Genomic DNA, 20,751 nt, shown 5'->3' on the forward strand with positions numbered 1-20,751 from the left:
ATCATCCTACTGCCATTTCTCATACAAGTGGATTAATCACTGGAGATAAGCAGCTTTCCTCGGCAGAGCGGTATTAGAGGTGGGCCAAAGACCCAAGTCAGGCTTTTTACAGTGGCTTGAGCCACTCGCGGCCGCTCCCTCAACTCTTGTCGCCGGCCTGGTAGCCACTGTTTCGGCGCAAAGTGGATTACTCGACCCGAGCAAGACGGCATCGCCGGCCCTCCAGTATCCATAACTTTTTGGGCGGCCGAGGAAGGCCTCGTTCTCGCTTGAGATTTGTAATTTCGATATTTGGTAGTTTTCAAGAAGCTATATATATATATATATATGAATCTTTATGATTCCCAGTAGTATGGCCTCTCTTAACCAGAGCGGTTTTTCGACGCATTTGAGCTGTCTGTTCAAGTCAACTTCACTCAACTTAACTTAAGCCCAAAAATAAAGTTTCGCCTGGGCCGTACATCCATGTACATGAAATAGCAACTAACATGAGCTCTTCCGACTCCCGTGCCCGCCGCCGAAGGCACCATACACGAAGCCGCAATGGTTGCCGCGAATGCAAGCAGCGACATATCCGCTGCGACGAACAGAAGCCTTATTGGTAAGCTACTTACACGACACACGACACATGCATGGGTCGTATGTGATCGTATATAGCAGCTGACTCTGTTCCGGAATTCTAGTACCAACTGTTTAGTACACGGACGTGGCTGCCATTATGACGCTGTAGGGCCGAACATGCGGCTCAGAACTACGCTCTCAAACGCTGTGTCAGATCCTATGGGACTGGATCTATTCGAAGTTTTACCTATCCCTATGCCGTTTGAATCGATGAAACTGCTTCATCATGGTCGGTGCATCTGGTATACTTACGACATCAGGAAATGGGCTAAAGGTATATCCTTATAGGAACCCACTTTCGCCTCTTGACAACTACAGTTGTGGCCAAAAATCCCAATGCTAGCCTGTAAGTAATGTGCTTATGCTATTGCATGTTTTATCATTAACCAATAATTTCTAGAGCTGGTCTTGTCACGCATAATGCAGCCACATTCAGGTCCTTCTTACTCATAGCCGGTATACACCATGTCTGGGCCGGTGGTTCGCTCCAAGCAATCGAAGAGACGATGCTTCATCACAAGCTCGAGTCAATCCGCATTGTCAACGGCATGATTGGTGATCCTGTACTGAGCCAAAGCGATACATGCATATCCGCAATGGTCGGCCTGGCCATGGTTGAGGTGTGTCCTCTAGATAATCAACATGACCCGACTCTAACAATGTACATAGGCAGCGTTGGGCGATACGAAAGCTGCAGAGGCTCATTTAAAAGCTTTGGCCCGGCTATACGATGATCACCATCCGGAAGGGGACAGGCATAGGCTGTTCGGGCTGATTGAAAGACTTGTTCTGTTGTAAGCCTGTCTATGAAACCTCCTTCAGTACTCGGTCTAACCTTTCTTCCATTTCGCAGGGCAGCCAGCCTAGTTGCAGCATCCAAGGACGGAAACGACGACGAGTCTCATTATTTTGTCAACGAGCCGCGCGAGAATCCAGAGCGGGCGTATCATTTCACACGGCCAACACGGCCGGTGTTCAGCGCTGTTCCATTCCTTAGTCTCCATCTATCGCCTTTTTACTACTCAACTCCGCCGGATCTTGAAGCTTGTAACGCCGATGCCGAATGTGAGATTATTGCAACAACCTTGCGGCGATTGTCTCGCTTTGATCCGAATCAGAGGGCTCAGCGTGGCGAGGAAGAAAATACAACATCGTCTAGTCAACAAAAGGCCCGAGACATTCTTCGGGAAGACGCAGAATCCTACACTGTCTCGTTACTTTTCAAGCCTGCCAGACCTACACGAGACGATAGAAGCGATCACAGCCAAAGTCAGACGCGAAACCCGAGACCCAGCTCGCAGCTTCAGGAAGAGGATCTTGAGGAACTTGAGGATGCCGACGACCAGTTTGTCAGCTTTTTAGAGCACCCCTTTGCAAATCTCCCGTCTGCCATCTTCCCATCTACGTCGCGAGCTTGGGCATGCGCTGCATATCTCTATCTTCATTTGATTGTAGATTGCCTCCCGCAGCAGCAGCATCATGCTCAAGAGCCAGTTCATATAGACAAATATCTGTGGCGCTGGCTTATCAGCAGTTTGCGCCAAGATCTCGATCATACAGAAGAAGCGATGCGCATCGGAGCACATAGTTCAGAGTTGTGGCTATGGAAAACCATGCTTGGCGCTTATGCAATGGCCAAGAATCCCCAAGAGACATCTGATGAAGCGAGCAGCGACGGTGAGGACGAGAGTGATGACGAAAATCCCCCCACGACCACTATGGTGACTAGCCCAGGAGCACGATCAAGTGGACGATCAAGCCGAGCATCTTCTTCAAGCGACATTGCAGACATGCAATGGTTTACTTCAAAGATAAGGCTATGGAGCTCTGTGATCCATACAACGTCATGGGATGGCGCAAAAAAGGCGCTGAGCCGCATCGCATGGCCTGAAAAGTTTTACGACGATGACCGTTTGGCCGGTTTGTGGGATGAAGCTATGGAATCAGCAAACCCGGAGTGATGATGTACGAGAAGTTCCTCGTTGGTTGCTGAGAGATTCTGGGCTTTGGTTATTTATACGGTGACATATTCTATGGCTACCAAGTTTTTATACAAGCAAGCTCTGAGATTGGGTGTAAATACGCCGTCATTCAAGCGTCTGAAAGAAAACAGCGTTACCAGCACCATTGTATATGACCAAGCATTCTTATAGAAACAAAGCTTATAGAAGGAGTTCAATAAAATAGCAATTTGTCGCAGCTCCCATGATGACTTGCTCATCTCTTGCTGAACTAAGCGCTGGCCGCTTTCTTCTTGTAGTCGAATATAGCTTTGAGTCCTCCCGGAGCATCGTACTTATCCAACACCATATCAATGCACTGCTCGCCGGTCAGTTCAACCTAGTACCCTTAGAGAAACAGTGAAAGCGTCTTACCTGCGGACTCGTTGCATTCTGGAAATCGTCATCAGAGAGTATCCTGTCCAGCTCTGCTGCTGTTTGGACTTTGAATGTGGTTGTTGAAACTTCAGGAGAGAATGATTTGAAGAGTCCGCCGTAGTCCCAGTCTGGCACGTCGTTGTAAATAGCGTCCCAACCCTCAAAGTAGCGTTCAACAGTGTATCTAGTCATTCAAAGTTAGCACTCCCAAGCGATTCTCTTCTCGAAATGGAAGATTTATATACCCCTTGTTATTAAGAATGAACCTACATCAATGTTAATATGTAATACTCGCTGGTGGATAACGAATTGACGACTTACAAATACGGAACCACGCCGTGCCGGTTCAATATGGATATAGCTTGCGCCGTCAATTGCAAGCTTCCTTCGCCTGTGAGAACAATCATCCTCTTATAACGACCCAACTCTTTACCCGCAACTGCGGCGCCGATAGCACCGCCAATGGCATAGCCAATGCTACCCCAAACTGCTTGTGTCCAGTAATAGGCGCCTTTGGGAATTTGTGTAGCGACGGCTCCGACTTGAGAAGTTCCTGTCTCGGCGATTACCATATCGCCTGGCTTGACAAAGGAAGATAGGCGCTGTGTGAAGGGGTGAGAGGCATTAGTTGGCGTTTGTTTACTTGTCTAGGTGCTGTTGAACATACAGGCCAAAGATAGTCTTGTGTAATAATTGATGAGGGAATGTCCAACGCTTGTTCAAGTAGTGGCGCGACAGGCTCTGGAAGCGTCCTGTCACCCAAAACTTTACTCGTCTTGATTGCTTGGGCCAATCTGGGCAAAACCTGCTGATCGTCAGAACTCTAAGCTGCTGCGTATATCCTCCGCTCTGGACTTACGGTGGTCATTCTTGCTTGAAATTGCTTATTTCCGACCTGAAGCCAACAATTGTTAGTACTCTCGTAATGTTAGAGTTGGTGGCTAAGTTACAGTGATTTGGAACCGTTGAAAGTCAATGATTGTAGAAGATTTGACTTGGTCAGTGAACATTCCGCTGCAGCCAAAGTCAGCACGATAAAGTAATGAAGATTACGGCGTGGGGCACTCACGTATTAAAATCGGATGGCATGTGCCCAAGCCAGAGTATACAGTCCGACTTCTCGACAGCCCTGCTTGTTTGCGGCAAGGAACCAACGCCAGCATAGCAGCCTGCGAACAAAGGCCCGTCTTCTTCGACAACGCCCTTGCCCATGATGGTGTTGAAGTGCAAGGATCTGAGAGCTTTGATAAGATCGTTGGCGTGAGGAGCCCAGCTACCTCTGCCTGCGCCGCCATCAACAATCACTATTGGGTTCTTGGACGACTCCAGTGCTACCATGATGGCTGACAAGGCAGGGTCGTCTTCAAGGCCGGCTGATAGTGTCATCTTGATTGAAGCTGCATTCAGTGAGGAGACAGGCACCATTGTTTTGACAACATCTTCGGTAATACCAATACTGGTAAGCATTAGCGAAAAGTAAACCCTAACAGCTTTTTATTCAGAGACCTACTATCCAGGCTGAGAATGAAACATCATGTCTATTAAAAAAAGTAAGCCAAGTCTTCTATGTCAGAAATTCCTACTAATGTAGACGTGCCATTCAAAACTCGATCGATTTCGGCGATAGCATTCTCCGGATTCTTCAAAATCGTAGTTGCACAGGATAATTCCGAAGAAATACGAACGTAGTGGCTATATTGAACTGCTTTGTTACCCGAGATCCAGCCAAAAAGGAGATTAAAACTCACTCATAGCTTTTGTCACCAAGAGTATGGTGCAAAATCCGTCCGCTTGACTGGGCTGCAAATGACGGATATCCGACGATATGCAAAACGGGAACCATTTCGCAGAACGATCCTCCGATGCCGCAGAGAGCACTCAACTCACCAGGCCCAAATGTGGTGACAAGTGCTGCGGCACCTTTGAGGCGGGCATATCCATCAGCAGCATATGCTCCAACAAGCTCGTTTGGGGTACCGATCCAACGTACACCCGCAGGTTCTATGTGGTTGAGAAGAGCAAGTTCATAATCTAGATATGGATAACCGGTATTAGATAATGAAGTCTATATTAGGGCTTGATGAAAGAAACGAACCTCCCGGAACACCGAAAGCTGTCTCAATGCCCATCTGTTTGAGACGGCGGAAGAGATATTCACCAACCGGAATCTCCGCCATGGTGATGTATAACAATATATTGCTTGGAATAGGAATGAACGAGAAGGTTAACAAGCTTTTCAGCACTCAGGCTTGTAATGAGAATGAAAAGATAGAGCGGTATTTTATAACTTTAGCACAAGATTATGCCCATGATACTCTATTATATACGGCTATACTAGTTGACGAAAGCAATTTGTCATGTGTATATATCTCATGGCTACCAATTTCTCGGCTATTCGGCCACCTGCGCATGCAGGTAGAGCAAGCGCATTGCGCTATTAGCACACTACTCGTGAAATATACGAGACCAAAGCTGTGATAGTTGGCGCTCAACATACACACCTTCCATCAAAGTGTCGACTGCACTTATTACATATTCCACTGTATCATGCTTGTAATCGCATAGTGTGGAATTAAGGCTAGGGCCTAGGCTTGAACTATTCAAGCCAATTTGAGCTATGTGATAAGAACCGCCATCACACAGCATTCAACGGGCATAAGCGGACGAAGGATCCGCATAGACGAACATACGCAGCTTGCATATACGCATTTCACCACCTATGGAAAGATGCTAATATTTTATCCTAGATATCCAACAATTTATCCATCCACTCACAGAGGCGGCTACTTTTAGCTTGCCCTTCAATATTGTGAGCGGCTCTTAGCCACATATCGTCAACTCAAATGAAGTATGTTGTTGCATCACAGCGCATTTGTTTTTATTTCGATCCTGTGTGCTCGAATCACTATGATTCGAATTCTGCTAAGCTTCCGCTACACCATCTTAAAAAACAAGCAAGTTAAATATCCTCATGATAAGAAATAACTCGTGGGGGGTCGCTGATAGTAGCTAACGGTATCAAGTTAACTGTGTATTGGGATAGACTCGTAGTATATGCTATGTTAGCCGTCAATTCGTATAATTGTTTGGGGGTCCCATGTATCGGTTGCGCGTAAACCATTGGGTGGGTAAATGTCACTGACACGTTACACATGAATGCTATAGAAGAAAAGTAATAAGAGATTACAGTCAAACAATTGAGCTTTCTGGTGGCAGAAATAAACCATGCACCCTGAAAAATCCTTCTAATAGTGTCAAAACCTGGCAGCCACCTTGCGCTGTTAGTTTGTATGTATATCATCCTATGCAAGCGCCAAGTCAACAATATTTGGAATTCTCGTGTAATCGCAATCCATATGCTAGAGCTGGTAGCAGTTTTACAGATATAAGAATGTATGAGAGCCGCATCTGGATGGCGGGTGCTCTGTTTCGAAGAAGCCCCATCAAGAGAGGGTTATCTTTACGGATAGCGCAATACGCTGTGTCTCAATCCGTCTTCCATAACAAATTTATATGCAAATAAAATGGCCGATACCCCTTCCTCAAGACGTACCGTCCTCCTCATCCATGGTCTTTGGATGACTCCTCTCTCATGGGAAAACTGGATCCGTCACCTCGAGGCAAAAGGATTCAATGTTTTGGCTCCCGGCTGGCCTGGTGTTGACAGCCGGACGCCTCAGCAAATCCGTGAGGACCCAAAGCCGATGGCTAATAAGAGCATTGATGAAATCTGCGACCATTATACAACCATCATCACGCGTCTCTCAGAGCCACCAATAATAATAGGCCACAGTTTTGGTGGCTTATTTGTTCAAATTCTCCTTTCTCGTGGTCTCGGAGCTGTGGGCATTGCCATCTGCCCTGCCAATCCAGCTGGCGTGTTTGCCCTGCCTCTCAGTACAGTCAAGGCAACGCTGCCAGTCCTATCCAACCCTTTCGACTTTGAAAGCACAGTCAAGATTACAGAGTCCGAATTTCGCTACTGTTTCGGCAATACCATGTCTGAAGAAGAGAGCAAAGCTCTATATGAGCGTTACGCCATTCCTAGCATCGCACACGTTCTTTGGCAAGGCGCAATAGGTGGTCTTGTACACCCAAAAGGCGTATTGCATGTGGATTTCAACAAAGATGATCGTGCACCACTTATTCTTATTTCTGGATCCAAGGATCACGTTGTGCCACCGCAAACTGTGAAGAAAGAATACAAAGCGTATCAAAAGGGAAGTGGCTTGGTGGAGTACAAAGAGTTTGAAGGGCGATCGGTAAGAATATTGAAGATTTTTTAGTTCATCCATATCTATTATGAAGGCCGCTAACTCCGAGCCCCTTAGCATGGTATCGTCAGCCAGGAAGGATGGGAAGATGTCCTGGAATATGCTCTCGAATTTGTGGAGAAGTATTGGCCTAATGCTTGAGCTACGCGCCGCAATGAGACCAAAGGGAAATTGTTTACTGTAATAATCGCTTTCACAGTGGTTGATCGAGGAGATGATGCATTGTTTAGCTTTTGAAAGCTTTAATTTTATATGCGAATAAATTGTTTGAGTAAATGTTGATATTGTTCACTACATCTTCCTTCAACACCGTTCATAGTTGGCAATGACGACATATTGTGATTGTAAACTATGACTAAATTTAACACAATTTCAGATGCTAGATTGGCTACTTTAGCGCTCTGAAAGATGAACTTGCGGTATCATGAAGTCTTCTTGGCAATTCTGTTCTTGTTTCGAAAGCGCCAAGCCATGATTCAACTCAACCCGTAGAGGCCAAACTAGCGACCGCCATATGTAACGCCTAGTAATGGTTGGAATAGAAGATGCAACTTGTCTCATTAAGTTTACCAATCAGCCTCATCTCTCGTGAGAGCTTTACAGCAACGCAACAGCAAGGCCAGCCATGTAGAAAATAACGAATCGAATCTTGGCACCGCTGCGGCCTACCGGAAATTTAATTTGCTTGTAACAATGACAGTCGCAACCAAGCGCCCGGGACCAAACATCAGACCATGCGGCGCTTATGTTCGTATAAACAGACACGAAAACACGCTCCCACATCCCGTGGATATTTCTTCTTCCTGTTCTTCGGCTAAGGTTTATGAAACGTCAATTTTAATGTTTGGTGGCTACTAGTTTTGTTTAATTGGCACGCGTAAACTGGGATCCCTCTGTGTCCCCGGCTATCTTACCTGGCAAGGGCCCGCTGAGCTTCAAGGAGTTCATTCGTAACAGCCCTGAAACACAGACATTGCCAAGCCATCACCACAACTATCTGCGAAAGTGATATGTGAGCTTCATTTAGTCCAATGACTATAAATCTACAGCACATTTCCGCATCTAATTTGCTTTTCTTCTCCAGGCAGGAACTCAACAACTATTTTTCACATAATACATTGAATCCAAAAACTTCAACTAGCTCTTCTTTATCCTCTCCTCATTACCCACACACCAACTCTCACTCCTCTATTCATCATGCATTTCACCAAGTTCTACGTTGCCATTTCATTGATCTCTTCCGCTATTGCACTGCCCATTTCCGGCACTTCAATAGAGAGAAGAGCATTGCAATTCCGCGAATATGCCGATTTTCAGATTTCTGATGGCGAAGCGGGAAATGCCTTAGCTGAAGCTCAAGCAAAATTTCCGGTGCGCAAATCCAATCAGTTAATTGTCGCCGCCAGCAACTAACTTCTTTTAGATTGATACATCCAATTTGAAAGGGGTCTCAAGCTCAGATCTCGCCATCATCAACGCGGCTCGGGAGACTGCAGAGGCCGCTGAGACTGATGCTTTCAACGGTCAAATCAAGGCTGCTAGCGGCTCTGCTGCAACGGCGCTTCAGAATGGCAAGATCAAGAACAAGGTTCTGAAGCTGTTCTTGGAGGTGTCAGCTCTTCAGATCCAACAAGCTCAGGGCAAGGACAACCAGGACAAAATTGATGAGGAACAAACAAAGCTTAACAACAACATTAAGCTGGATACAAAGGCGGCTGGACAGACGAGTACAGGAGTTACCTTTACAGAAGATGTTCAGCCTAAGAATTAGATGAAAGGGCGGATTTAATTTTACACTTAATGCTTGAGATTAGCGATGCATGCTTGCTGGTCAAGTCATGAATATAATCATTGTTAATCCCATACCTTTTTTTACTAGTAGAAATTGGAGCCAGATCATTGTGATGCGCAACAAGTCAATGCCACGATAGGAAGAAAGTGATAAAAATTGCCATACGTGTTATTAATAAATGTGCTAATATGATAAGTCTGAGTGGGAATCTCCAGTCAATAATCTTCTGTTGTGCCGCCGGCATACTACCCGGCATGCCCGCTTTATGCTTGAAATAAGGCGTACGTAGGATTGTGTAAGACGCAAGGTTAAAGTAAACTTTAAATATACTGAAAGACCTAGTTACCAAGTCATAGCCTTAAAGCGCCATTGTGTCGTACACAACTTTCTCAAATGCGATTGAAACAAATTTGTGCCATTTGGAGATAATTCAGGCCTCGCATATCTCATTTCTATGTTATTGAAGCGGTATGCATGCATCATTGGATACCAAAGCTTAAATAAATAAAACTAGTGACGTATAAAAGTGATACCAAACCAAATTGTTTAGTAAAAGAAAAAAAAGAAATTACTACCTATAAGTCTCTTCGCGTATTATTCATGGTGAAAGATTGCATACTGGGAAGCTTTGCGAAATCATATATCATTGAACAATTATGGCCAGCGAAATGCTTCAATCCAATAGGGTAACATTAGTAATTGTAATGCAAGAATTGGTGTCCAGCTAACGGATGTAACTTTCCGAACTCTTACCTACCCAAAGCAGTAGCTGATAAGACACAAATATGTCCTCTTTAGGATCTGAAGTGGCATGGATTGGGAAAATTGAATGAATGAAAGGCGGGTGCATGAGTAATGTTATTCGTAATACACTTAGTTGAGAATGTTCCTCCAGCCACACCAGTATTAGTGTACTGCAAGTAAGCAAGCTGCCCACCATGCAAAACCTGATTAGCAATAGTAAGCCTTATAATAGGACAGTAACAGCATGCACAGACCATAGTAAATAGCTGAGTATTCTTTCTTTTATAAATTCTTTTTCAGCTCTACTATAATACAAAGCTGAGGATTCTCAGCTGAATATCTCAGATCGGATACAGTAGTAATCTTATCAATGCGAAAAACACTAAACGCCTTTTCAATCATTACTAAATCGCGCATACACCATATAAATTATTACGATACGTTATAATAGTACTACCATGACCAATAATTGTAGGGCTGGAATGTATTAGTTACTTGCAAAACTAGCGTTCATCTTATCTAGACAGAAGAAGATTGACAATCGTTAACCTGGCTTTCCCGGTAACTCTATTAAAGCCGGTAGACATTATTGAGCCGGTTAGGGAAATGTCTCAATGGGTATTACTTGCGCTTTCACAAAGCTGAACTGTACCATAATCTGCGCCGCTTACTGAGTATGTTACCATTTAATTTTGTGTGGAAGTAATACCGCACCTCCAACCCCGGGTCGAGAGCCCAAAATAATAGCTGGTTACTTCGCTGGTAATACAAAGCGTAAACCAGGCCATGGACTTATCGGCTACCATTTGAAACAGGTTGCGCTTTGTGTACAAGCCATTATATCTAAGGGGGTTTTATGGCTTATGTTGTATATAATGATACCGAAAATGTAAACATGAGTTAATTATAACCGGGCTTTTACATGTTGATACAGGTCTCTATACTTTGTAATAATTGCCTGAGTATGTTATTACTTTACTACTACTAATAACGATCTCGGTCAGCCAACCATTTTCGTGAAAGCACACTTGGCACAAATCTTGGCTTGTCTTACCCACAGCAGTTCTATCAAATGTTCCGGCCATGATTATTGTAATCTTTTGTATTGATTGGGCCAATCAATGGTCGCTGATTGACAACAGCGCCGTGAGATCGGACATCCAATTATTGCAAATACCCATTTCCTTGTTTTGCTTCATATTATTCGCACGCCGATAACGCCTCAGCCTATAGGGATCTCTGCAACTTGCTCACCCGCTCTAAGTAACTATACTTTGCAGGCTTGTACACACACATATATATAGACTACCATCTCCCCGAGGGATCAGCTCTCAGTGTCATCTTAGCATCTCATCATCGTTTATACCATGGGATTTCTCAGTGCTGGAGGAGCTTTCATTAACCAGCTGGGGCTCAGCCCATGGCTGGTTTATTCTGTAGCTGGCTTTGTCTTCTATCTTGTACTGTGCTCTTCTTTGCGGTTCCAGAGACTGAACTCGATGCGCCGGCGCTTCAACTACCCAGATCGTGAATCATTGTCCCGTATGACGAACGAAGATGCACAAAAGATTGTCCACACTGTTAGCGTCTATGAGTTTCCCCTCCTTTACGACCTGGCCCTTAAATACGCGATTTTCAAGGTCAGCTTTTGGTATTTCTGATTTCGTATAGTATACTTACAGCTATTAGTCTTACGCCATTGATCAAATCGGTAATCTCTTAAACAGAGTCAGTGATCTTTCTCGACCCACGGAAGCTTCTAAACGGTAATACTATCTCACCACGAATCATGAGCTTCAACCTCAGTTAGAACTAATGCTTTAGCATAGATATGATGATACTTCTGTGTTACTTACCAGGTGAGACTGTTGCATGTTACCGAACAAAGAGTCTTGCGCTGATGATGTCTCCAGCTACGTCACTTTTGCCCCAGGGTCGGACACCCTAGCACACAGTATTGCTCGGACAAACTTCATGCACAATCCGTACTTGCAGTCTGGTAAGATTAAGAATGAAGACATGTTGTACGTCCTCTTTGACAACATGTATGAGCCGGTGCGCTTCATGAAACTCTATGAGTGGCGAGAGCTGTCGGATATGGAGGTAGCAGCCTTCGCTACCGTGTGGAGGTACCTTGGCGACATGTTGGAAATTGACTTCAAAGCCGAGCTAGGAAAAGACGAGTGGAAGGATGGTATTGAATTCTTCGACGACATGGTCATCTGGGCCAAGGACTTCCAAATGAAGCACTTGGAGCCCTCACCAAGTATCACTAATCTTGGTGAAACATTGAGAGATTTGCTCTTGTCGGCTTATCCTGAGTTCATGCGAGGACCTATGAACAAAATCCTCATGGTCCTCGTGGGCGAGCGCCTGCGCAATGTCTTTGGGTATGTAGACGGATTACCTCTCTGCACTGCAGCGATATTAACGCCGACACAGTTTTGATGAACCCGGAATGCTGGAGTCATCCTTTACATACACTTTCCTACTTGTACGAAAATTTGTCTTACGCTATCTCACTCTGCCTCGCATATTCCCCGAGCAATACATCAGCCAGCCTGACGCGGTGACGGGGCGTATTCAGCACTATAAGTGGCTCAAGGATCCTTGGTATACGCCTGCTACTTTCTGGTCTCGCTGGGGTCCCGAAGCTTGGTTCCGGCGCGCATTCGGCCTCAAAATTGCTGGAGATGGCGGGGACGTGATGAGACCAGGCGGCTTTTTGTTCGAGGATATCGGGCCTCGCAACAAGATGGGTAAAGGAGTGGAGGAGACTGCTCATCTAGCAAGAATTGCTCATACAAGAGTGGCTGCTGGAGGCTGTCCTTTTGCGCTACCAAGGAAGTCTTGAGCCAGTTCGTGAGAAACCTGGCTGTTTTGTCATTTCATCTAGACTAAACTCATGGAAAGTCAACATCGCAGGCGAACTCTTTGCTTGCATATCCCTAGGTGGGAATGACAGGCATAGTATGCAATTGATCAAATAAATAGAGAAGAAATAATATACTCTTTCTTATCTCATCGCGAAGAGTCCTCTGTATCAGCAGTTAAGCTGCTGCCGCACATACGACAAGATGAGCGGGTTTAGTCTGGTTCTTACAACCGGGCGACATCATCTATCGGTCTTAGATTTGTTAATTTTTCACTTTGTGCTCATGAAACTGGCTTGCCTGTATTGTTTGAAGCCCATCTACTGGTCGTTCTGAGTGAATTATTAATGGTACCTAGTGATTACATGTATTATTAGTAGTACTTACAGGGCTGTAGTGATAGCATTACTACATGTACACGGTAACATACTGTACGAATTAGCGACTCTCGATAATCATGATGAGTCACTTATATTACACCCCGATAAAGAAATCCCATTGGTTGACTGGGCTCTCGTCTGACAAGTTATATCGCCAGACACTGATGCTTATATGCTTCAGAGTGTCGCAAAGGCTCCAACTCGCCGCTACTCTTTTCCGCTCTGCGAGGGCTTGTATTCCCACTATCGCAGCTAGATTTTCCTCACTTATAAAATGACATTCGTCAGTGACTGTCGTGCGATCTGTCATGTCAAGTAAGATGTTGCATGTACAATATTGGCTAAAGAAGAACTGTGTGCTGCAGCGTAAGACAGTATTTCCTCTTATAAGTCGAACGCTACTCAACTTTATCGCGCCATACATATCTTGTGCCTTCACGCGCAAAACAGTACCCCTTCTTCGTACCAATGTGTATATATTAACTCGATTTGTGCAGCCGATAACAGGTCTTGTTTTTGAGTCGTAATACTATACTCGGATGACTATTTACATTTAGTATACCTTCATTTCCGAAATGCCCCAAAAAATCCGAATTCTAGAAACACCTATTCACATTATCAATACTCATCTAAATGGCTCAGTGAAGATCGTTTTACAGTGAAGACAGCATGGGCAAGATGAATGCTGGCGGTGTGACGTATTTTATGCGCTCGGAAAACTTACCAAAACATTCCGACGCCGAGGGAGGGGCAAAAGCTTTGAGCCAGCCATCGGATCAACCTTGGCTCAAGCCGTATCTATTAGTAAGTTGATTACCTTGAGCCTAGAGGTGACTATATCCAAAACGGGAATCCAGTACCCTTGTCGGGAGTTTGCAAAAGAGGATCTAGAAACGATCGATACGCGCAAGGAATAATACACACGCTAATGTTGAAATGATCACACTCGCAATGCCATCCGTTTTCAATCTCATGTATGCGTTTATTCGGGTCCTTTCCTTCTTGAAAACGCCGTTACCTGGCCACTAGGGATGCTCGGAGTATGGACACTTGTAAAGTCAAACGTTCGCAGCCATGGCGTACTTCCAAATCTTTTGAGGTTCACATTTGTAATCCGCCTGACTGCCTAGTCCTCGGCTTGTTTTGGTATATCGGCGGACAAGTTCTCTTTTCATTAGTCCTAACAGTCTATCTTGGCTTTACTACTGATACTCCGGGTTTGTGTAGGGGGCTACGTATGGTGTGTTGAGATAAAATATGCCGAGAAAAAAGGCCATTTCGTTGGCGCTTGACTACCTCTATTTGAACCTTATTGCGGATGCAGCGCTATAATCCTATAGGTGGCAAAATGCACAAACTCGATGCTACTACAGCTTTGCTATAAGCCATATTGCATAACTGCGCTGGACTACGACGTTTTCTGCTCTTGACTTGGTTTACAAATCATGAAACAATCCAAACTGCCTCTTGATCAGTAATCTCTGTCTTACACTTACTACGCTGCCTATCCATCGGATACTTGACATCATGAAAACAGAAGGAAAAAGAAACCCACTGATCCCGATTAGTGAACCATGTTAAATAGGCAGACCACGAAGATATATAAGTGCAAAGCGTCTCTCCATCAAAAAAGTCCCCACCAGCAAAAAGTCTCAACAATCATTTAATCAAATTACTATTAAAAGAAACAATCGTGTTCACCATGTCCAAGGTCATACTCATTTTGGGAGGAGCGGGTGTTCAGAATGCTGCCGTCGCCCGCGAACTAGTCACCAACGAATCTTTTTCAGTCAAACTCTTGTCTCGAAACATCAAGTCGGACGAGTGTGTGTCTCTCTCTACCATCCCTCGTATTTCACTTGTTCAGGGTGACTGCTATGACGAAGACACTCTTATCTCTGCCTTTGAAGGCGTTGATGCTGTTTTTGTAAACACCAATGGTTTTGCGATTGGCGAGAAGGCCGAATTATTCTGGGGCATTCGTATGTACGAGATTGCATACTGGGCTGGCGTCAAGCATTTCATCTACAGCTCTCTGCCAGCTGTGTCCAAGAAGTCTGGATACAACCCAAAGTATCGTGTGCCGTTTGTTGATGGCAAGGCTAAAGTCGTTGGTAAGAAAGAGATCCCGTTTGTGTCCATAATCTTTGAGTCTTGCTGCTCATCAATGACATGCTTCCAGAATATCTAAGAGCTCAGCCTACCGACAAGATGAACTGGAGTGCTATCGAGAGTGGCCCCTATCCCGAATCTCACCTTGGTACCTGGTATCCTAAGAAAGATGAAGATGGTGTATACGTCTTCCGCATGCCTCTCGAGGCTGATGGTGCCATGGCCATGGTTGGATTAGCTGATTTTGCCTGGTTCGCCCGCTACATGTTTGAGAATCCGAAAGAATTCGAGGCCGACTTGCTCAGCGTCGGCATCGACCATGTCAACGGCAACACTATTGCGGCAGCCTTTACTGCCGTAACTGGAGAGCCTGCACGGTACGAACCGCTGCCTCTATCCGCCGTAGCCAAGACATGGCCGGATACCAAGGTTGGCCTTGCAGGATCTCCAGGCTTTGAAGATCCAACCTTGAAAACCATGGCCGGCCATTTCGTTCCATGGTTCACAATCTGGCAGGAGAGTGGCGGCAACAAAGGTCTATGGACAAAGGACTACAAGCGACTGGACAAGATACATCCGGGTCGTATGAAGACTATTGAGGAGTGGATGCGGTCGGTAGGCTACTCAACTGAGGAGTATGCCAACCAGCTCAAGACTGGTATTTTCAGCTAAGCGATAGTACGCAAGGCTGGAATTGGGAAAGAATGAATCTGACATTAATTTCAGATTTGAGAATGAACATTGAATAGTGTCATGCGTAAAGCGAATGACAGAAAACTGTACTTGCATAATTGTTTCGGTTTCACATCTATATATCCTGTGTTTGACATTTGTAGCTTTACCAAGAGACCATCCATGGGCCAAAGCCTTCATATAATGCAGGAGGGTAGATATAATATAGAATATACCTTACACACGCCATGAATACAATTAGAAACATCAGTAATTACTTTCTGGACCTTGAAAATATTACTAAATGCCACTCGCGTGCCTTGACATGTCTATCGAAATGGAACAAGACCATTTTTGTTTTATAAGTGATTATTAAATAAAAAAGAAAGTCTTTATTGTAAGATCTGCTGTGGATACGCTGTTCCTGGCCTTTAGGTTCATCCGAGCTATTTTGATAGCGCAATTTGCTGCTCAACAAAGGCGCGGATGGTATCTTCCATAGGTGTCCATTTCACCCCAAGCAATTTATCGGTGACAGTAATATCCATAGTCATTGTAGGTTCCTCCTGGGGCGCAAACTTGACGTCCAAAGCCGGGTAGCTTGACTTGACAAAGTTGGCAAACTGTTTCCACGTATAGAGAGGGCCAGTGATGGGCAACTCGGTCCCGGAAGGCACATCAGCATCGATAATCCGTGCCAGCGCGTGTGAAACATCGCGAATATCCACCATCATGTAGGGTGTCATAGGAGGTCCATCGGATTGCAAAGTCATCCACATGAGGAAGTTTACTCCGCTGAGCTCGCTCGCTGAGTTTTGGACAAGACTGGGTCCAAAGACCTGCGATGGATGAACGCTCAGAACCTTGAAGCTGGGCTTTTGTTTGTTGATCCAGTCGCGATAGGCTTGGTGACCAACAATCTTGCCTGTCTGGTACTTGAGAAACTGGCCTGAGAGTCCTTCGGGAAAATCCATTTTCAGATCGACAGGGAACGATTCATTTGTATTAGCTATCGGTCATCGGTTAACCTTGTTTGGTCTTCAAGTCGGTCTTCAAGTGGTTTCGGAAAACATACCCTTGATATGAAACGACTTTTGCATCACAGCATCAAGCGGCATGAGAGACACAAAGGACGAAACAATGGCAACCTTCTGGATGCTGGCTTCCTTCTTTGCAGATTCCAAGATTGACAAAGTTCCGTTAACCGCTGGATTAACAAAGTCGTTTTCGAGATCCGCGCCTTTGTCCACCATTGCTCCAGCCAAGTGAAAGACATAGCTGACACCCTTCAAAGCGTTCTGGTACGCGGATGCTTGCGACATATCAGGCACAACGGCAAACTCAATTCTGTCCGACGAAGAGGGATACAGGTCCTTAATCGCCTGGCCTTTCTCCTCGCTTCTCACAGCAGCGCGCACACGGTGGCCGGCCTTGAGGACATCTCCGATTAGGTGAGTTCCAATGTAGCCAGAGGCTCCAGTGATGAACACAAGACTGTCGGACATTGTACTATGTGATCGGCTTCGGAGTTTGAACGATAGATGTGATACAAGCTTTCTGAAAGTCATGTTGAATGAGGTGAATATTGGGACGCACGAACAGGCTTTTTATATCAAGATTATCGTGTAAGTGAAGGCAAAATAGAAAAGTCGCTCTAGCCTGTAGTGGCGCATTTAATGCCTTCTTGCTCCTTAGCTGTGGCACATGAAGGCCAATGTTAAACAGGCAAGTAGTTCCGGATTTTTCATCAAGGACTTCGTATGTACATGGTTGTTCTCGCTGTTGTTCATATAGATTATTAAAGCTATATCTTCCTACTACCTGCGTCTAGAGTATGTAGAGCTTTCATAGGCTTCAAGCCAGATTAGTGATCCCGCAAATAGGGTCGGAGATACAAAGGGGGAAGGAAAACCGCAGGGCAAGTCTTCCCGGAAGCGCTACTATAGGCATTTAATTAGTGATTCGAGATAGAATAGCGGGCCTCGTTATTTGCGCTTTATCCGGCCAAGCCACTTTTTGCGGGCAACTCCCTCCGTGGGAACAAATCTTTGGCGCACCATTGGCCGAATCCTCGTCTATAAACTAATCATTTTGCTACTTCCTCAGTGCTTGAAGTCCTTCTGGTGCCCTACGTTACATTTCGTTTTTCTGTATGGGTGGCTTGCGACCGAAGCTGATCTTAACAATAATCATCTGAAAGCCGATCACTTATCGACATAAAACATGCGAGATACAGTACGTATATATAATCTTTAGAGCTGCTATTTACCATGCAAAACTCTCTTCGTAATAATCGATGTGGTGGTTTCCTCCCTTTAGTGCATTAACCACTGCCAGTCGTGAATCATCTGCTAATTTCGCGGGTCCGCATGCAACGACAGCCATGTTACCGTCTTGAGTATCCCTTGCTGCTGCTATAATGACTGAGCCAATGTCAGGTCGGCCAATATGTTGCTGCACCCGGCTCGGTAAAGTATCAGTGGCAAGACTCTCGAGCTGGGAAGACATATAAAGTTGCAGAGATAGTCTGCCTGTGTCTATAGCTGCCTTGACTTCTGTGGATAACATGTATGAAGACAAAACATCCTTTGCAAATGCAGATTCTCTGACCGCCCAGTAGAGGTCAATTTTGGTCGGGGTTTCCATTTGTTTGCAAAGAGAGGTCAGGTATGATAACGCAACGACAACCCCTGATCCTCCAGCGATGAAAATGACGCGGTGGTACTCGTGTAGTCGCTGTGTATGTCCGTATGGTCCATCCACCAGTATTCTAAGAGGCCTAGGATTCGCCTCTTCCTCAGCCAACATATCTCTGAGGCGCATTGTGAATCCATCATATGGTCTGATGAGAAATGTCATGTGCTCTTTTCTGGCTTCTAGCGCTGTATACTGAGAATGAGTCTCTGGGGTAGCCACTGGGGAACTCAAAAGCGGTAGGCTCTCCTCTGAGCCCTCCATCTTTTGCAGCATTTGGTCCGATATTGAAGCGACTGTGAAAGGGTGGCTCTCCCAAGAATTTGAGTCGTCTAATATTGATAAGAAAAAAATAGTTACCCGCCTGAGGCTTGTATAATGCGGCATCGGTGGGAACAGTTAGGCGGATGATATTTGCAGAGTCATCGTAGCTTGCCAATGCAGTCGTTGACCATTGTCCAGGATTAAATATGATGATTCGTAGAAGCCTCATCATTCGATCGAAGATCCAGATGATTGCTGGGGCCCAAAATAATGCATCGTATTCTCCGTTAAATATTGAAACGTGTCTGTTATCGCGTCAGCTCCTCTGTGTCGACTGTTTCATAGATACGGCGTGATCCTACCCAAGCATTGTTAATAATATGAGAATTGATAACCCGATGTGGATGACTAGAAATGTCTCGTAAAACCGACGTCTTATCCAATACATGGAAAGTATTAACAACGCGCACATGAAAATGGTGGCCTATCCATGACTTTAGCAAAATTCTTGAGAAGGATGACCTGCAGATGTCTACCATTTGGCCAGCATTCCAAAACCACATAGTGAACCACCATGCATAATAGTTTAATCCACCATCTAGGACGGACCGCAATCAATAACGAGATTCTAACACCTCATACTATCACAAATATTGCAACTTACTCATGAATATTAGAACGGTGTAAAGCACAGAATGGATAATAGCTTCTGCAGTCGATATTCGGGCGACCCACCGATGGAAGTTGTTATACGTTCCAAAGTCCCAACCAGTAAGCCACAGAGCGAGATTGTTTCTCATTCCAAATAACCATATGAATGGGAAATTGGCAAAAGAGATTATTCCAGTCCGGTCTGCGACGTAACGCAATATCTGTTTGGTAGGCGTGGAAAAACTGTATGCACAAGTCAACATGGCGGTTTAGAAGCGCTGTTGGCATGATGTTAGACGTACTAGAGGCTTTCGTCTATAATTCTATAACCATGAATGTTGAAGATGACATTCATCAGAAGGAATATCACGATGGTAATCGTCTGTATTCGTGGAGGAACTGTAGCCCACCAGACATTCTGAGCACACCTATACCCAAACGTTGCCGGAATGGTTACATGGCGCTTAAACCACGAACTTGTATGAGAGCGGATCCCAACAGATGTAAAGCGATTCTGGCTACAGTACATCCGCGATATTGCCAGATACGCTTTGTGTGAAACGCCTACGAATGCGACGACAATCCAAAAAGCCATTACCCCGATGCTGAGAGAGCATTAGCAGAGTTTCTTTGCTATTAGCTGCAAATCGAGTTACCCGTAGAGATAATGATGTCTACGCGCATATTCAGAGGCATCCTGGGGCACACTATACGTTAGTTTATGGACGAGCGAAACATGGAAAGAAAGCATATTCACCAAAGTATCGAACCAGACACTAAAGAATTCTGGTGATGGGATAACGACTCCATCCAAAGGATTTGCAGGGCCAAACGAATCATTTTTATGGATTCTCCTTAACCCTGCTATTTCCTCATCGGCAAAATCTGTTTTAAAGGTCGGAATAAAGCTACCGAATGAGTCGTAGCAGGTGGCATTAAGATGTCGCAAAGCCTGGTCGCGCGTCTCCTCTCCACAGTTGAGGCCAAGACAGAGATACCTTGATGATAAAGAGAGACGGCTTTGGCACGCTTGCTGCGACGATGACGCCGCAGGACTTGCATCGAAAAATCGAAGTGACTGCAGAGAGCTCTCACAGCTTTTCACGCATAAACCGGGCGAGCTTCTGGGTTCGGTAGGGGTAGCAATAGCGACATGAGAGAATTGCGATATGAACAGGGCATGTGTGAATGCCCTCATTGCGTAGACAAGTACGGTGTGATTGAGCCTGACAACGCTGGTAAGCGGCCTTGTTGCTTCACCAAACCGACTGTGAGGCTGCGTGATTTAGATCGCGT

The 20,751-nt window shown here is 45.1% G+C and overlaps 10 protein-coding genes across 11 annotated transcripts; 5 read left to right on the forward strand and 5 right to left on the reverse strand.

Annotated features, from left to right (window-relative positions):
- Positions 1-308: 308 nt before the first annotated feature.
- TrAtP1_010669 (uncharacterized protein) lies at positions 309-2,818 on the forward strand. Of its 2 annotated transcripts, XM_066114805.1 has the most exons (6): positions 309-601; positions 684-850; positions 910-967; positions 1,022-1,241; positions 1,291-1,415; positions 1,475-2,818. In XM_066114805.1, the coding sequence occupies exons 1-6, from the start codon at positions 489-491 to the stop codon at positions 2,580-2,582; spliced, it is 1,791 nt and encodes a 596-aa protein (XP_065970902.1). In that variant the 5' UTR covers positions 309-488; the 3' UTR covers positions 2,583-2,818. The 2 variants fall into 2 exon arrangements, with proteins under 2 accessions (XP_065970902.1, XP_065970903.1); XM_066114806.1 differs by having other exon boundaries at positions 684-967.
- A 35-nt stretch (positions 2,819-2,853) lies between these two features.
- Positions 2,854-4,385, reverse strand: TrAtP1_010670 (uncharacterized protein; the record flags this gene model as incomplete). The annotated part of the gene is made up of 8 exons (XM_066114807.1): positions 2,854-2,940; positions 2,997-3,183; positions 3,245-3,265; positions 3,321-3,601; positions 3,667-3,804; positions 3,859-3,894; positions 3,950-4,013; positions 4,069-4,385. The coding sequence occupies 8 exons, from the start codon at positions 4,383-4,385 to the stop codon at positions 2,854-2,856; spliced, it is 1,131 nt and encodes a 376-aa protein (XP_065970904.1).
- A 358-nt stretch (positions 4,386-4,743) lies between these two features.
- Positions 4,744-5,176, reverse strand: TrAtP1_010671 (uncharacterized protein; the record flags this gene model as incomplete). Its single annotated transcript, XM_066114808.1, has 2 exons — positions 4,744-5,030; positions 5,095-5,176. 2 exons carry the CDS (start codon positions 5,174-5,176, stop codon positions 4,744-4,746), a joined length of 369 nt encoding a protein of 122 aa, XP_065970905.1.
- Positions 5,177-6,523: 1,347 nt separating this feature from the next.
- On the forward strand, positions 6,524-7,414 carry TrAtP1_010672 (uncharacterized protein; the record flags this gene model as incomplete). The annotated part of the gene is made up of 2 exons (XM_014092138.1): positions 6,524-7,261; positions 7,331-7,414. 2 exons carry the CDS (start codon positions 6,524-6,526, stop codon positions 7,412-7,414), a joined length of 822 nt encoding a protein of 273 aa, XP_013947613.1.
- Positions 7,415-8,470: 1,056 nt separating this feature from the next.
- On the forward strand, positions 8,471-9,044 carry TrAtP1_010673 (uncharacterized protein; the record flags this gene model as incomplete). Its single annotated transcript, XM_014092139.2, has 2 exons — positions 8,471-8,644; positions 8,697-9,044. 2 exons carry the CDS (start codon positions 8,471-8,473, stop codon positions 9,042-9,044), a joined length of 522 nt encoding a protein of 173 aa, XP_013947614.1.
- A 2,264-nt stretch (positions 9,045-11,308) lies between these two features.
- TrAtP1_010674 (uncharacterized protein) lies at positions 11,309-12,663 on the forward strand (the record flags this gene model as incomplete). The annotated part of the gene is made up of 5 exons (XM_014092140.2): positions 11,309-11,449; positions 11,499-11,575; positions 11,639-11,668; positions 11,723-12,199; positions 12,252-12,663. 5 exons carry the CDS (start codon positions 11,309-11,311, stop codon positions 12,661-12,663), a joined length of 1,137 nt encoding a protein of 378 aa, XP_013947615.2.
- Positions 12,664-14,764: 2,101 nt separating this feature from the next.
- On the forward strand, positions 14,765-15,846 carry TrAtP1_010675 (uncharacterized protein; the record flags this gene model as incomplete). The annotated part of the gene is made up of 2 exons (XM_014092141.1): positions 14,765-15,176; positions 15,245-15,846. The coding sequence occupies 2 exons, from the start codon at positions 14,765-14,767 to the stop codon at positions 15,844-15,846; spliced, it is 1,014 nt and encodes a 337-aa protein (XP_013947616.1).
- A 446-nt stretch (positions 15,847-16,292) lies between these two features.
- Positions 16,293-17,414, reverse strand: TrAtP1_010676 (uncharacterized protein; the record flags this gene model as incomplete). Its single annotated transcript, XM_014092142.2, has 2 exons — positions 16,293-16,855; positions 16,922-17,414. 2 exons carry the CDS (start codon positions 17,412-17,414, stop codon positions 16,293-16,295), a joined length of 1,056 nt encoding a protein of 351 aa, XP_013947617.2.
- A 697-nt stretch (positions 17,415-18,111) lies between these two features.
- TrAtP1_010677 (uncharacterized protein) lies at positions 18,112-18,927 on the reverse strand (the record flags this gene model as incomplete). The annotated part of the gene is made up of 1 exon (XM_066114809.1): positions 18,112-18,927. The coding sequence occupies one exon, from the start codon at positions 18,925-18,927 to the stop codon at positions 18,112-18,114; it is 816 nt and encodes a 271-aa protein (XP_065970906.1).
- Positions 18,928-19,091: 164 nt separating this feature from the next.
- Positions 19,092-20,295, reverse strand: TrAtP1_010678 (uncharacterized protein; the record flags this gene model as incomplete). Its single annotated transcript, XM_066114810.1, has 9 exons — positions 19,092-19,109; positions 19,167-19,212; positions 19,275-19,288; positions 19,341-19,402; positions 19,469-19,698; positions 19,758-19,778; positions 20,054-20,060; positions 20,112-20,152; positions 20,213-20,295. 9 exons carry the CDS (start codon positions 20,293-20,295, stop codon positions 19,092-19,094), a joined length of 522 nt encoding a protein of 173 aa, XP_065970907.1.
- Between the last annotated feature and the right edge of the window lie 456 nt (positions 20,296-20,751).

Source organism: Trichoderma atroviride, chromosome 6, assembly GCF_020647795.1.
Source record: "Trichoderma atroviride chromosome 6, complete sequence".
Taxonomy (NCBI): domain Eukaryota; kingdom Fungi; phylum Ascomycota; class Sordariomycetes; order Hypocreales; family Hypocreaceae; genus Trichoderma; species Trichoderma atroviride.

What these genes read in the sequence shown, in the direction of transcription:
- TrAtP1_010669 (XM_066114805.1), top strand. Translation starts at nt 489, where the DNA reads ATGAGCTCTTCCGACTCCCGTGCCCGCCGCCGAAGGCACCATACACGA. An exon ending in AAAAATCCCAATGCTAGCCT is followed by an intron (nt 968 to 1,021) that starts GTAAGTAATGTG and finishes AATAATTTCTAG; the next exon opens with AGCTGGTCTTGTCACGCATA. An exon ending in TCGGCCTGGCCATGGTTGAG is followed by an intron (nt 1,242 to 1,290) that starts GTGTGTCCTCTA and finishes CAATGTACATAG; the next exon opens with GCAGCGTTGGGCGATACGAA.